At 32.4% G+C, this 13,655-nt stretch overlaps 1 protein-coding gene across 1 annotated transcript; it reads left to right on the top strand.

Annotated features, from left to right (window-relative positions):
• Window positions 1-6,079: 6,079 nt before the first annotated feature.
• On the top strand, window positions 6,080-12,954 carry LOC114335825 (uncharacterized). Its single transcript, XM_028286117.2, has 2 exons — window positions 6,080-6,238; window positions 12,514-12,954. The coding sequence occupies exons 1-2, from the start codon at window positions 6,191-6,193 to the stop codon at window positions 12,868-12,870; spliced, it is 405 nt and encodes a 134-aa protein (XP_028141918.1). The 5' UTR covers window positions 6,080-6,190; the 3' UTR covers window positions 12,871-12,954.
• The last annotated feature ends 701 nt before the right edge of the window (window positions 12,955-13,655 follow it).

The following is a 13,655-nucleotide window of genomic DNA, read 5'->3' as shown; positions in this document are numbered from 1 at the left end:
TTTCTTGAATCTGCCTCATTATAAATATAGCGTCGGTGCATGATCTTCCCGACCTAAAACCTTGTTGTTCTTCTGCTAATGTTATAATTTTATTCAGTTTGTTCAAAAAGGGTGAGAGTGAAAATCAACATATTTATTAGTTTTAAACAAAAATAAGCATAAAGACAGCGTTACCTCAAGAAATGCCAACAGAAAATATATACAAAATTCCAGGCAGATTGGTCAAGTAGTTTTTGAGTTACAATGTGTACCGCCTGTGAAAAAAGCAGTTTTGAGGAAAACGCGTTAAAGTATTGTCAACTTTTATTTTCAATTTCTTTTTGTCTGTCAAATCGTAAAACGATGCACACCGGAATATGTTTTTGAGTCGCGGAGTAATTTAAAAAAAAAGAACGGGTATGGGAACAGCTGTTGACCGTTGTTCATTACTTTCAAGCGCACTGGCGCGAACCTGCAGCAAAGCAAGTCGAAGGTAGGGATCTACAACACTATCTATCTACTTCCCTACCTTCGACTAGCTACGCAGCAGGTACGCGCCAGCCAGTGGCGTAGCTGAAGCTGGGGGGGGGCTCCCCTCGACAATTTTTGTGGGCCCCCGTATTATAAAGATAATGACAACTAATAACAGTATAATTACTAAAATATGTATAAATGACCTTAACGTCAGGTTCCTGAGGTAAAAATAGACCGATTTAAGCTTAGTTAGCTTAGATTTAAACTTATCTTAGTACAAAGTTTATAATAACCGAGATACAGGATGTCAAAGTTAAAATTTTTTTTATTTATTATTGAATATTTCCTGACAGTTATGAGATAACAACATGAAATTTGGTATGTGGGGGTTTTTGGATCGAGAAAACTAAATTCCCTACCAAAAATTATGTATTGCCCAGAGGGCGCCACATACGCCTTTCAGCACTCATTTATTACGTTCAATTTTTTTTATACCTCACTCTGTATAATTTTGACATTAAAATTTTTATTTTCCTATTATTTTTACTTAAAAAAGGTATACTTCTTTGATCTCCCTAAACTCAACCGTTTTCGAGATAAACGCATTTTAAATCTGCGATACACCATCATTTTTAGCACAATATTAGCATAATATATCGCAGTTCTCAAATTTATGTCATTGCATCGCAAATTCCATTTGAAGAAATTTGCGATACATTTTTGGATAATTTTATGGTTTTAAGTTATTTTTCGGGTGTAACTACAATGATATTATGCTAAAAATGATGGTGTATCGCAGATTTAAAATGCGTTTATCTCGAAAACGGTTGAGTTTAGGGAGATGAAAGAAGTATACCTTTTTTAAGTAAAACTAATAGGACAATAAAAATTTTAATGTCAAAATTATTCAGAGTGAGGGATAAAAAAATTGAACGTAATAAATGAGTGCTGAAAGGCGTATGTGGCGCCCTCTGGGCAATGCATAATTTTTGGTAGGGAATTTAGTTTCCTCGACTCAAGAAACCCCCACATACCAAATTTCATGTTGTTATCTCATACCTGTCAGGAAATATTCGATAATAAATAAAAAAAAGTATAAATTTGACACCCTGTATCTCCAAAACGCCCCATTATTTTTGTCCGACAAGTGATCCAATATGCATTACACATGTAAAAGAACAGCACAAAATAAAAATGACATCTGTGGTAATAAATAAAAAATTTTCAGGAAATTGACATCTTCGGCGCGTCCGACTGCGCATATGCCCCATGAAAATTGTCCGACAAGGTTACCACATTATTGTAAAAATGTTTTATGGTATATTCTGATAAAATTAGCAATGTGGTAATAAATTTATTATTTTCATAAATTTGACATATTTAGCGTGTCCGACGCGTCGTATGCCCCAATATTTTTGTCCGACAAAATTATTTTCGCTGTTTATACGATAAAAACCATTGATTAAAATAAAATGACCAATGTGGTTATAAATTTTTTTCTTGCATAAAATTGACAACTTCGTGACCGCTTGACAGACAAACGCCCCACTGCCATGATGCGCTAAGCTCGAAATTTGTCCGACTCCACCCAAATAACAAGTACAAAAAGTTTCAACGGTGTGGTCATAAATAATAATTTTATATGGGGGCCTAAGAACTATTACTAATAATAGGTTTGTATAATATAATAGTTTGTAGAATACGTAATAGGTTTTTATGTCTATTCCCAACAAATCTATGAACCCTAACTGAAGAAGACTTATTAAAGAAATTCCCAATATTGTCATTTATACATATTTTAGTAATTATACTGTTATTAGTTGTCATTATCTTTATAATACGGGGGCCCACAAAAATTGTCGAGGGGAGCCCCCCCCCCAGCTTCAGCTACGCCACTGGCTGGCGCGTACCTGCTGCGTAGCTAGTCGAAGGTAGGGAAGTAGATAGATAGTGTTGTAGATCCCTACCTTCGACTTGCTTTGCTGCAGGTTCGCGCCAGTGCGCTTGAAAGTAATGAACAACGGTCAACAGCTGTTCCCATACCCGTTCTTTTTTTTTTTAATTACTCCGCGACTCAAAAACATATTCCGGTGTGCATCGTTTTAAGATTTGACAGACAAAAAGAAATTGAAAATAAAAGTTGACAATACTTTAACGCGTTTTCCTCAAAACTGCTTTTTTCACAGGCGGTACACATTGTAACTCAAAAACTACTTGACCAATCTGCCTGGAATTTTGTATATATTTTCTGTTGGCATTTCTTGAGGTAACGCTGTCTTTATGCTTATTTTTGTTTAAAACTAATAAATATGTTGATTTTCACTCTCACCCTTTTTGAACAAACTGAATAAAATTATAACATTAGCAGAAGAACAACAAGGTTTTAGGTCGGGAAGATCATGCACCGACGCTATATTTATAATGAGGCAGATTCAAGAAAAATCGTTAGAATACAACAAACCGGCATACTTATGTTTCGTGGACGTTAAGAAGGCATTTGACAGGGTCAAATTAAAGGACGTTATCCATTTATTGTACGCAAGAGAGTATTTATTGTACTCTAGGAATAATTAAAACGATCGAAAATATCTACCAGAACAACACAATAAAAGTAAAAGTAGATGAAGAACTAACTGACCCAATTAAAGCTGGCAATGGGATAAGACAGGTAGATTCCCTGAGTCCTCTGTTGTTCAACCTGATCATGGACGAAATAATAAAAAAAGTAAGAACAAAAAAAGGATACCAAATGGGAGAAAAATAACTTAAAATAATCTGCTATGCAGACGAAGCAATACTAATCTCTCAAAGTGAAGATGATTTACAACGTATGCTGCACGAATTTAATATAACCGCTAGAAAATTTAACATGTTAATTTCCCCAAAAAAGACTAAATGCATGGTTGTAACAGCAGATCTAATAAGGTGTAAATTTGAGCTGGAGGGTCAAATAATAGAACAAGTCATGGAGTTTAAATATCTAGGCATCACATTATGCAGCTACGGAAAGCTCGAAACAGAAGTGGAAGATCAGGTGAATAAAGCAAACAGAGCCGCAGGTTGCCTGAATGAAACAATATGGAGAAATAAAAACATCGGAAAAGAAGTGAAAGGCAGAATTTACAAAACAGTCATCAGACCAATAATGACATACGCTGCAGAAGCACGACCTGATACGGAAAGGACAAAAAGAATGCTAGAAACAGCAGAGATGAAAACATTGCGAAAAATCGATGGTAAGACGCTGTGGGATAGAGCTAGAAGTGCAGATATACGAAAGAGATGCAAGGTGGACAACATTAATAACTGGGTGAAAAGCAGAAGAGTAGAATGGAACGACCACATAAGCCGAATGACAACAAATAGAGTAGTAAGGACGGCGAGAGACGGTTCCCCAATAGGAAGACGATCAGTGGGAAGACCACGAAAAAGATGGAATGACAACTTACTGGAGGCACATTGAAAAACAGACAGAGTAATGTCTATATAAAAAGAAGAAGAAGAAGAAGAAGACCCTTTTTTGCAAAAAAATTCGTTTTTTTTTTTACTTCTGAGTGATACCAAAAAGTCAAAAATCGATGAACATACAAAAATTCGACAGCGTTACCTCGAGAAATTTATAAGCTAATAAAATCTTTTTTAATATTTGTTTACCATGAACAAATGATGAGTTCTGATCTTCACCGCAAAATCCATTGCTTTTGAGTTGTCTTTAAAAATTTTCCACTGTAGGCTTGTTTTTCAATATTTTTCCTTGAATTTTTTTGTGTGTTGTATGAATTATACTGAATATGGTTATCGACGGTGGAAAGGCAGGACTTCGTAACTGAAAAATTTTCATAGAATGAGTTACTTTGGTTTTCGCTTTATAATAAGTGTAGCGGCACCTATTCCCAGATAGCACAAGTACGTTTTATGGACATCCAATGGACGTACATCTGTGTACATTGGAACGTCCAATGGACGTCCCGCTAAGGTACAATGGACGTCCAACGAACGTTGTTGGAGCTTTCAATGTACGTTCAATCTACATCTGATGTACATTCAATGTACGTCTTATGGACATTTGTAGGACACTTTGCACTTTTCACAAAGCAATCTAGTATCCAAATTTTGTGAATACATAGCAAAAAGCCTTTATAGGAAATAGTTCCCATAATACTAAACCTTATACTTTAAAATAATACACCAAAGACCTTTTTCTATTTTTCTTTATTATAACTTTATTATATATACTTTAGTATAGGAACTTCATTAATGCACGACTGCACTTGCACGATAAACAGCAAACACAAAGGTATTATCACAAGATGTATTGTAATGTAATAATTTAATAAAAACGAGATTCAAATAATGACGGCCTATGAAGCATGCACATAGAAAAGAGGGTTAGGAAACAAACATGTCACTCCGCACCGTGTCAGGTAACTATTTAAAAAGACATTCGATTATTTGATGCAGGACAATATTGTAAGGTGGGAAATTTAACAGTTACAAAATGCACATTTAAGATTTAAATTGATAGTGTCTATTCATTGTAAGGTCTATATTTATCGATGTAGCACCGTTATACTGAAAAAGTTTACGATCATTTTATCATCGTCTAATATTATATAGGTTTAATTAAAATAATTTTAGTGGTTCAGTGTTTTAATTCGATGATGAAAAATATGTGACTACATTTATTAGAAGCTCCTTATATTCTACTAATAATATGTATTACTTTGATTAAAACAAGAAGCTATATAATTACTCATATTAATAGTCGCGTTTTGTGTAAAATCTCCATGGACCACAAATGGATGTCCAATGTACGTTGAAATCAAACGTCCAATGGATGTCGCGTAATGTACGTACATAGTACGTCCAGTTTTGGTCCATGGACGTTTGGACTTTAAATGTACGTTATATGGACGTCCATCGGACGTTGTGTGCTATATGGGTTAACCAGCGGTTAAAGCTGAGAAAATTTCCGAAAGGCTTTAAATTACAGAGAACGGTACTACTAAAAATAATAAGATACGCTCTAAATGAAAAATGATTCGTTTTGTTGGTCTCCTGTAAAATCATCTTGCCACTTACGAGTTCCTGCCATTATTTATTTAATTTAAAAATATAATATTTTTACCATACTGTAACAAAATGTGCTTGAAATGTTGATTGCAAACCCTACGCCACCCACCCTTAATGATGATTTTATGCGCCCCATATGGTATCCATGTCCTTTTCTTACTTCGTGAATTATTTGATTCATCGCCATATTGAATAATAATGGGCCGAGCAAGTCTCCTTGGCGGATTCCTCCTTTTAGTTCTATAAATCTACAACGGAGAGTAAAACAAATAGACACAATTTCTCTTAAACTATTCACCACGAATTTTACTTAAACCATTTGAGATTTGCAGATGACATAATTTTAATAGCCAATAGATAATATCCAAGAACCTAATGAAATAATACAACAATTAGATGTAGTTTCCGGAGCGATAGGCTTAAACATGATAAAATGCAAGTAATTAGCCAAGACCAGACAAATATAACAATACAAAATTATACCATAGAAAATGTTGAACATTATGAAATGATATTGAAAATGTTGGTCCGACCCTGACCAAGCCTCTGACAACCGTGTTTGCAAATAGTATGTACATATATATAAGGAAGGAGGCAAAGGATTATGTTATACATTACTGAATATTGTTTGCTTAAGTAATAATAATAATACAAAAGAGTCATCATGAAGTTCTTGGTTTTTAGCTTGGTCTTTGCTGTTTACTATGCAAATGTAAGTAATAAATCATTAAATTATTCAACAACTTAATACAAATTATTATCGTTTATAATAAATGATTTTAATTAAAATGCCCATTGTGAATTAGTTTTCCCTTTGTTTTTAAATATATTTTAATTAAAAATTATGTATTTGTGTTATATGTTGACAATTGCCTTATAGTATATCACGTGTTTGATTCAATCCGAACAATTGACAGTGTTATATCTGGAAGTTAAAAATGCAAGTTTTCACGATATTTTATTTGTACTATTAATATCTCGGGTTAACCTGTTCAACGTCTTCCGATTTAAAATCGTCATTAAGCTCTGTCTCTCAGATATTGTCATCTAAGGCTTTTTTCTACTACTACTACTACTACTACTACTACTACTACTACTAAGGATTTTCACAGTTGTCTCTGTATTCCATACTCAACTGTTCTCTCCAACCCTTTGTATACCGTCAATCTCCATCTTACACTTTTTTTATTTTCTGCAGTTTTTGTTTTGTTTTTGCAATCATTATTATTATCCAGATTTAGCCATACGGCTCTCACCTCTCACTCCCTCTAAAGGAAAAATTCACTCATCCCAGATACCTACGGTATTAAGAGGATTGAGCTCTGGTGTGACTCTTTCTCTATTTTTTTCTGTTGACTCCCCGCCTCATTTATTAAATTTTTGTCCTATTTTTGCTACTTTAAAAAGTTATAAAAATGTTTTTATCATGATTCGGAGAATTTTCTGCAGAATTTTCTAAGTTTTTTTGCTCTTATGATTTTACTTTTCGCTTTGAGTATTACTTACTTCGTTATTTCTCTTATTAGTTTATTTATTTTATCGATGCAAACTTTATATCCGTTTTTATTGTTCCATTTCTGCGTTGTCTAGTTTTCTTGCTGTTTTTAGCGGGTGTATATTTGTATATATTTAAATATATGTATATATTTAAATATTTACTATTATATTTAATATATTACATATTTCGCACACCTAGTTCAATAGTGCCACAAGTGCAAAACACAATATTCTCGAGAAATGAGCAAAACGTTATGTAGTAAATGCGTTATGCCCTGTAAATAATTTATTTTGAGAGTGACTGGCTTCAAAATTACAATTTAGGTAGTAAATTATACACTTATTGGCTGGATCTTATTACAATTTATTAAAAATAAAACGTTATTATTGTTTTGATAGTTATGGCGATATTGCATTGTGAAGAAAGTCATTTATAAAACAATACTTAGGAGATACGGCGGCAATATAATGAAAAAATCAAATGATTTTTGCAGTTGTGGCCGTATTGAACGTATTGAATTACATCGGTTGTATTGTGGCAGTGTATATTATCGCCACATCTCCCAGTTATGGCCGTATTGCATTTTCAAAACCTCCAAAAACCCTACAGTGAAATACCGAAGTAACTTACTTTATACTTATTCAAAACAATATTTTAGTTCAGGCTGTATTGCATTAGATGGGCCATTATATAAGCAATACTTTACAGCCTTAACCCAAAATTCAAATTTTTGCAGTTGTGGCACAATTGAAGGTGTGCGATTTGACTATTACAAACTTTATTAATTCGTTAAGTATATTATTGGTATTCTACCTGATTTATTTTATCTTATATACCTATTTTATCATTAATTTGTTAGATACGTATTCCGAAATATTTTTTCGAATTTATAGAATGCATATGTATACCTATGTGGTTTGCCTCAACACATATCCATTTCTATGCCGTATTTGTTATTCTTCGGCCACTTTCGCATTGTCTTGTACTTAATGACTGGCGAAACATAATATGTAAAATACGTTATTTAAAAGTACCTAGTTTTTTCTAATTGTCTAGTTTCTATTCGTCATACTTTCCATACTTTATTTTCCATATTATGATTCTAGTATCTACAATGAGTCAATTCAATTCTTGAATAAAGTGCTTAGCCGGGTAAGATGATGAAAAATGCCCATAACTCGATGCGAATTCCATATTATAGGCTACCTTGCAGCACATTTAGAGAAACTCAGTTTCTGAAATTTTTTCGGTTTTTATTTTTTATCTCAGCCGCATAAAGATCTAGCGAAAAACCTTAAATAGAAAAGTTGTAGCTTTTGAAAAATTTCTGTCTGAATTTTTTTTTCTTAATTTCTGGCGGAAAATTTGAATTTTTAATCAATGAAATAGAAATTTTAAATCAATCTAAAAAGACTAAAATATTCGTTTTCACGGAAAAAATATATATAGCGTGTATTTTTGCATAATATTTCACCCTGAATTTTTTCAAATTTTACAAATTGTTGAAACGTACTTTTATAAAAATAAAAAACCACATTTTTTCACTTTTTAGATACAATTTTATACAGAATGTTTCAAAAAAGGTAACACCGTCTCTAGAATGGGTAAAAAACTGAAAAATAATTGGGGTTTGCTTTTTAATATAAAAATTCGTTTTGATCCTGTTTTGTGGTTATATTTTGTGCCAAATTTTATGTATCATAAAATTAGAGAAAAAATATAAAAAATTGTTTATAACAAATCAATTAATATTTATTGCAAAGAGGTCATCCAGATGTTATTACTTTTATATTGCACCCCAAATTAAAAGAAAAACATGAAAAATTGGTCTTTTATTTAGGAAGATATTGCAAACAACTCCACCAATTTGTAGGAAAATCGTTTTTATGAAAATCGTTTTTATTTAAGGTCACTACAAAAACCATTATTTAATCAAAATATCCTACAATTTTTTCAATGTATTTGTGGAAAATATAGATCAAAGCAAAAAAAAATGAGACCTTAAAAAAGTTGTATACGCGATCGGCAACAACCGCGGTTTTTCAATTGAAAAAATGGTAATATTATTATTTAATAAACAAATTAATATCTCATAAACTACGGAATACTTTTCAACCAGTTTTTTTCTGCTTTATACTGGACCACAACGCAACTTTTTCTGAAAAACAAAATGTATTATAGTGCATATTTAGAATGCAAATAATATTTTTTGCAAATTTGCTTTTCAATATTTTCAATTATTTAAATATTAAGGGTCAAATTTAATTTAGTAAGTCTTATATGAATAATTGTTTCTTCAGCTTTGCAGAAAATAATCTTACTATCCCTCATAAAAACATAAATACAGCAGCAGTTGAAAAAGTAAATTTTGTACAAGAATTGCCAATTTTTAATTATTTAAACAATGATCCCCTCATATGAATCAAATACTATCTTGAAAATATCTTTTTTCTATGGATGCTATACAATGTGTCACTTATCTCACTAATTACATACATTCAAAACTAAAAATTTCTCACGCAGTGAGAAAAGTCAGCCATTGCAGTGATAAATATTTTTTCTCGCGGGTTCTCTGCAGTGTGCATACATATGATCGCCGTTTCCATGGTACCATGCACAACACAAACACAACCAATGTTGTCAAACAAAATGTGTTGAAGCAAAACTTACAAGAATCACCTTTCAAAACTTTTCAAAAATAACTGTTAATTGAATGCTATGCTGGAACAACGTTGTAACCGCCAATATTTTCATATGTGGGTTTTCCATGGAACAACGTTCTAAATGTGCAAAAGAATGTACTGCTGACTGTGGCGAATGCTATCAGACTTAATTTTGCCTATTTTGGTAGTTTGAAAATTAGTCAACCTTCAACTTTCGGTGTAACAACGTTGTATGTGTTACAGTGGGTCGTTTTTCGCGCCAACTTTTCTGCAAGTGTTTTGTAAATCAACGTTTTCAATTGTATAATTTGTCATTTCGAGCTAAAATGGATGTTAGTGTAACCAAGTCAGTGATTACCCAAATTAATAGAGGGAAAACACGTTTCTTAATTTCAGGTGTACTTCATTTTTTATTTCTAAAACAACGTTTTAACCGCCTTACTTCCACACAACAACGTTTTAACCGACGCGGATTTAACACGTTGTTTTATTAAACTATCGCATATATGTAAATAAATGTTTGTTTTGTATAACCTAAGGTTATTTTTGTTGATATTAATGTTATGCATCCTATAATCTATCATATTACACTCATAAATATTTTTTTTTTCAACTTAATCAATTATAAAGTGTTTTTTTCAATTTGCCAACAAAATGTGATTTGGCGTTTACAACGTTGTTCCAGCATAACATTCAATTAGAATTTTAAATAAATAACGTTTATAAATTTTAAGAATAATAATACCTACATGTATATGTATTTTATTTCAATTTATGCATATAATATATCTAAAAGCACGTAAATTATTTAATTTTGAAGTTTAAACTATTGACAAAACCGCATCCATAGAAAAAGTACAGTGTTCAAAACATGAGAAAATGGCATATTTCTCCATCGCTTGATTTGCGGCAACAAACCGCAAATCTCCGCAATTTCGCAATTCTCCCTCGTGCCTCGGCTTGTGCCAACAAACTTCTGCGCTTGTGAGAAATATATATTTTTTCTCACTTGTCGTACAATATACAGTCGGGAAAACGAAAGAATACCCATGAACGATCACATTAATCACATACAATCACATATTTTGTATTTGCTGTTCTTTTTCTATAAATAACAAACGAGATAGATAGATTATTAATTATCTTAATAATATGTGATTGATGTGATCGTTCATGGGTATTCTTTCATTTTTTCGACTGTACTATTGTTATGACCTAAACTTTGCTATAAAACTTGTTCCAATACGTATTAGTCCAGAAAGCCACTGCGCATCCGCTAGGAAAAATATTCTGATTCGGATTTTTTGCACAATCTTTCTCAAAAAGGACCCCTTTTAACAAATTTGCATGTGGCCAGGACCAAAAGTGGGTCAAAAATTTTTTAAACGGTTTTTTTTTTGTTTTTTTCCTAAAATTATTTGTTTTTACAAGGGTCAAAGTTTTTTAAGGTTTTTTGGATCATTCCAAATAGAAAAGGTCTTTAGTGACATTTCTCTAAAGTTAATAGTTTTTGACATATAAGCGATTAAAAATTGAAAAATTGCGAAATCGGCCATTTTTAACCCTCAAAAACTATGTGAAAAACTAAAAATTTGAATGTTGCCAAGGTAGGTAGATATTCTTTAAATATCGATTGATGAAATCCCGAAGAGTTTTTTGCAATACAATATTCAAAACTCCTTTGTTTTTAATTGCTAATCAACCGTGCGGCGTTTCCACCGACAGTTTGGTGCAAATGAAAGGAATAAATTAGTTATTTCCCGAAACAGGTCGATTTTTATTTTTAAGTTATGATATTGTGGCATATACGGTATACTAGTGACGTCATCCACCTGGGCGTGATGACGTATTCGATGATATTTTTAAATGAGGATAGGGGTCGTGTGTTAGCTCATTTAAAAGGTTTTCAGTTCTCTATTCAGTAATATAAACATTTATATAATTCTTTATACAGGGTGTCCTTCTACTTCTTTTTTTTGTCAAATAATTTAATTTAATAAAAAAATTTTGGAGACCCTGTATAAATAATTATGTAAATGTTTACATTACTGAATAGAGAATTGAAGAACCTTTCAAATGAGCTACCACACGACCTCTATTCTCGTTTAAAAAATTATCGATTACGTCAACACGCCCAGACGGATGACGTCACTAGTATCCCATATATGCCACAATATCATAACTTAAAAATAAAAATCGACCTGTTTCGGGTTTTTTCCTTAAAGTCGCCGATTTACGAAATAACGAATTTATTCCTTTCATTTGCACCATACCGTATACACATGCAACGGTGGAAAATAGTGTCGCGCACGCGTGATTAGAAATTAAAAAACAAAGGAGTTTTGAATACTGTATTGCAAAAAACTCTTCGGGATTTCATCAATAGATGTTTAAAGAATATCTACCTACCTTGGCAACATTCAAATTTTAAGTTTTTCACATAGTTTTTGAAGGTTAAAAATGGCCGATATCGCTATTTTTCAATTTTTAATCGCTTACATGTCAGAAACTATCAACTTTAGAGAAAAGTCACTAAAGACCTTTTCTGTTTTGAATAATCCAATAAACCTAAAAAAACTTTGTTCCATGCAAAAAAAATAATTTTTGGGAAAAAAACAAAAAAAAAACGTTTAAAAAATTTTTGACCCACTTTTGGTCCTGGCAACATGCAAATTTGTTAAAAGCGGTCCTTTTTGAGTAAGATTGTGCAAAAAATCCGAATCGGAATATTTTTCGTAGCGGATGCGCAGTGGTTTTCTGGACTAATCCCTCATATAAAGCATTCTCTTGTTTCCCTGCATTCTACAACTCATTATTTCGTTTTAGGCAGCTATTACTCCCGAACAAGCTGAGAAGATCAAAAGTTTCCACAAAGAATGTCTTCCGGAATCCGGAGTTAATCCCGAATTGGTTCAAAAGGCAAGACAAGGAGATTTCGCCAATGACGACAAGCTAAAAGCACATATCTTCTGCGTCTCCAAGAAGATCGGTTTCCAAAACGATGCCGGTGAAATTCAAGTGGAAGTTCTCAAAGCCAAAGTGGGTGCTGCCTTAGAAGATCCAGCTCTTGCTGCCCAATTGATCGGCACCTGTGCTAAGCAACAAGCAAATGGACCCGAAACGGCCTTTGAAACCATAAAATGCTATCACGAAAAGACACCAATTCATCTTAGTATTATTTAAATATTTTGATTTTGTTATAATATAAAAAACTTCTTTTTTGAAGAGTTGTTACAAATAAATTTTTTATCATTACATGTACATAAATTGGTGTTTTTATTATATAGACAAGGCGAAAACGGCGGGTTCGTTGGAAAAAATATTCCCATGAGATTTTTTTGCATAATCACATTCGTGAGACATCCCAGAATAAGGTTCAAGAAGTCGCCCACGTGAAAAGTGGTCCAAATTTTTTTTTTAATCAAATTGCAAAATCAATATTTTTGGCCCGAACAATTTTTTTGTAGGTTTTTTGGACCATTCTGGATAAAAAAGGTCTCTTATAATTTTTCAATAAAGTTGATCGTTTTCAAGTTATAAGCAATTTAAAATTGAAAAAAAAACGAAAAATGGCGATTTTCAAGGCTTAATTACTAGGTTAAAAGTTATTATTATGAAAGTCAGAAAGTGACTAAATCAAAGATGCCCCCCCTACAAGATCCTGAAGAAATTTTTGTCATTATTTTATTACTAAGCTGTTATTTTTAAGTAATAATAATGAGCGCCATGCACGTGTTAGGCGGGCGTAAATGCTGAGTGCCAGAGAGATGCCATTCCGGCAGTCCAATAATTGTGCATCTTACTTGCACTCACATTTACAGCCGCGTCAATACGATCTAACCGCCCATTGTTTTTAATTAAAAATAACAGCTTAGTAATAAATTTATAACACAGAATTCTTCAGCATCATGTAGCGGAGGCTTTAAATTTTGATTTAGTCACTTTCTAACTGTCATAATAATAATTTT

The sequence above is a fragment of the Diabrotica virgifera genome, chromosome 7 (assembly GCF_917563875.1).
Source record: "Diabrotica virgifera virgifera chromosome 7, PGI_DIABVI_V3a".
In the NCBI taxonomy this organism is placed as follows: Eukaryota; Metazoa; Arthropoda; class Insecta; order Coleoptera; family Chrysomelidae; genus Diabrotica; species Diabrotica virgifera.
Note: the sequence above shows the minus strand (reverse complement) of the source record. Positions and strands in the feature narration are given on the sequence as shown.

What these genes read in the sequence shown, in the direction of transcription:
- LOC114335825 (XM_028286117.2), top strand. Translation starts at nt 6,191, where the DNA reads ATGAAGTTCTTGGTTTTTAGCTTGGTCTTTGCTGTTTACTATGCAAAT. An exon ending in TTGCTGTTTACTATGCAAAT is followed by an intron (nt 6,239 to 12,513) that starts GTAAGTAATAAA and finishes ATTTCGTTTTAG; the next exon opens with GCAGCTATTACTCCCGAACA.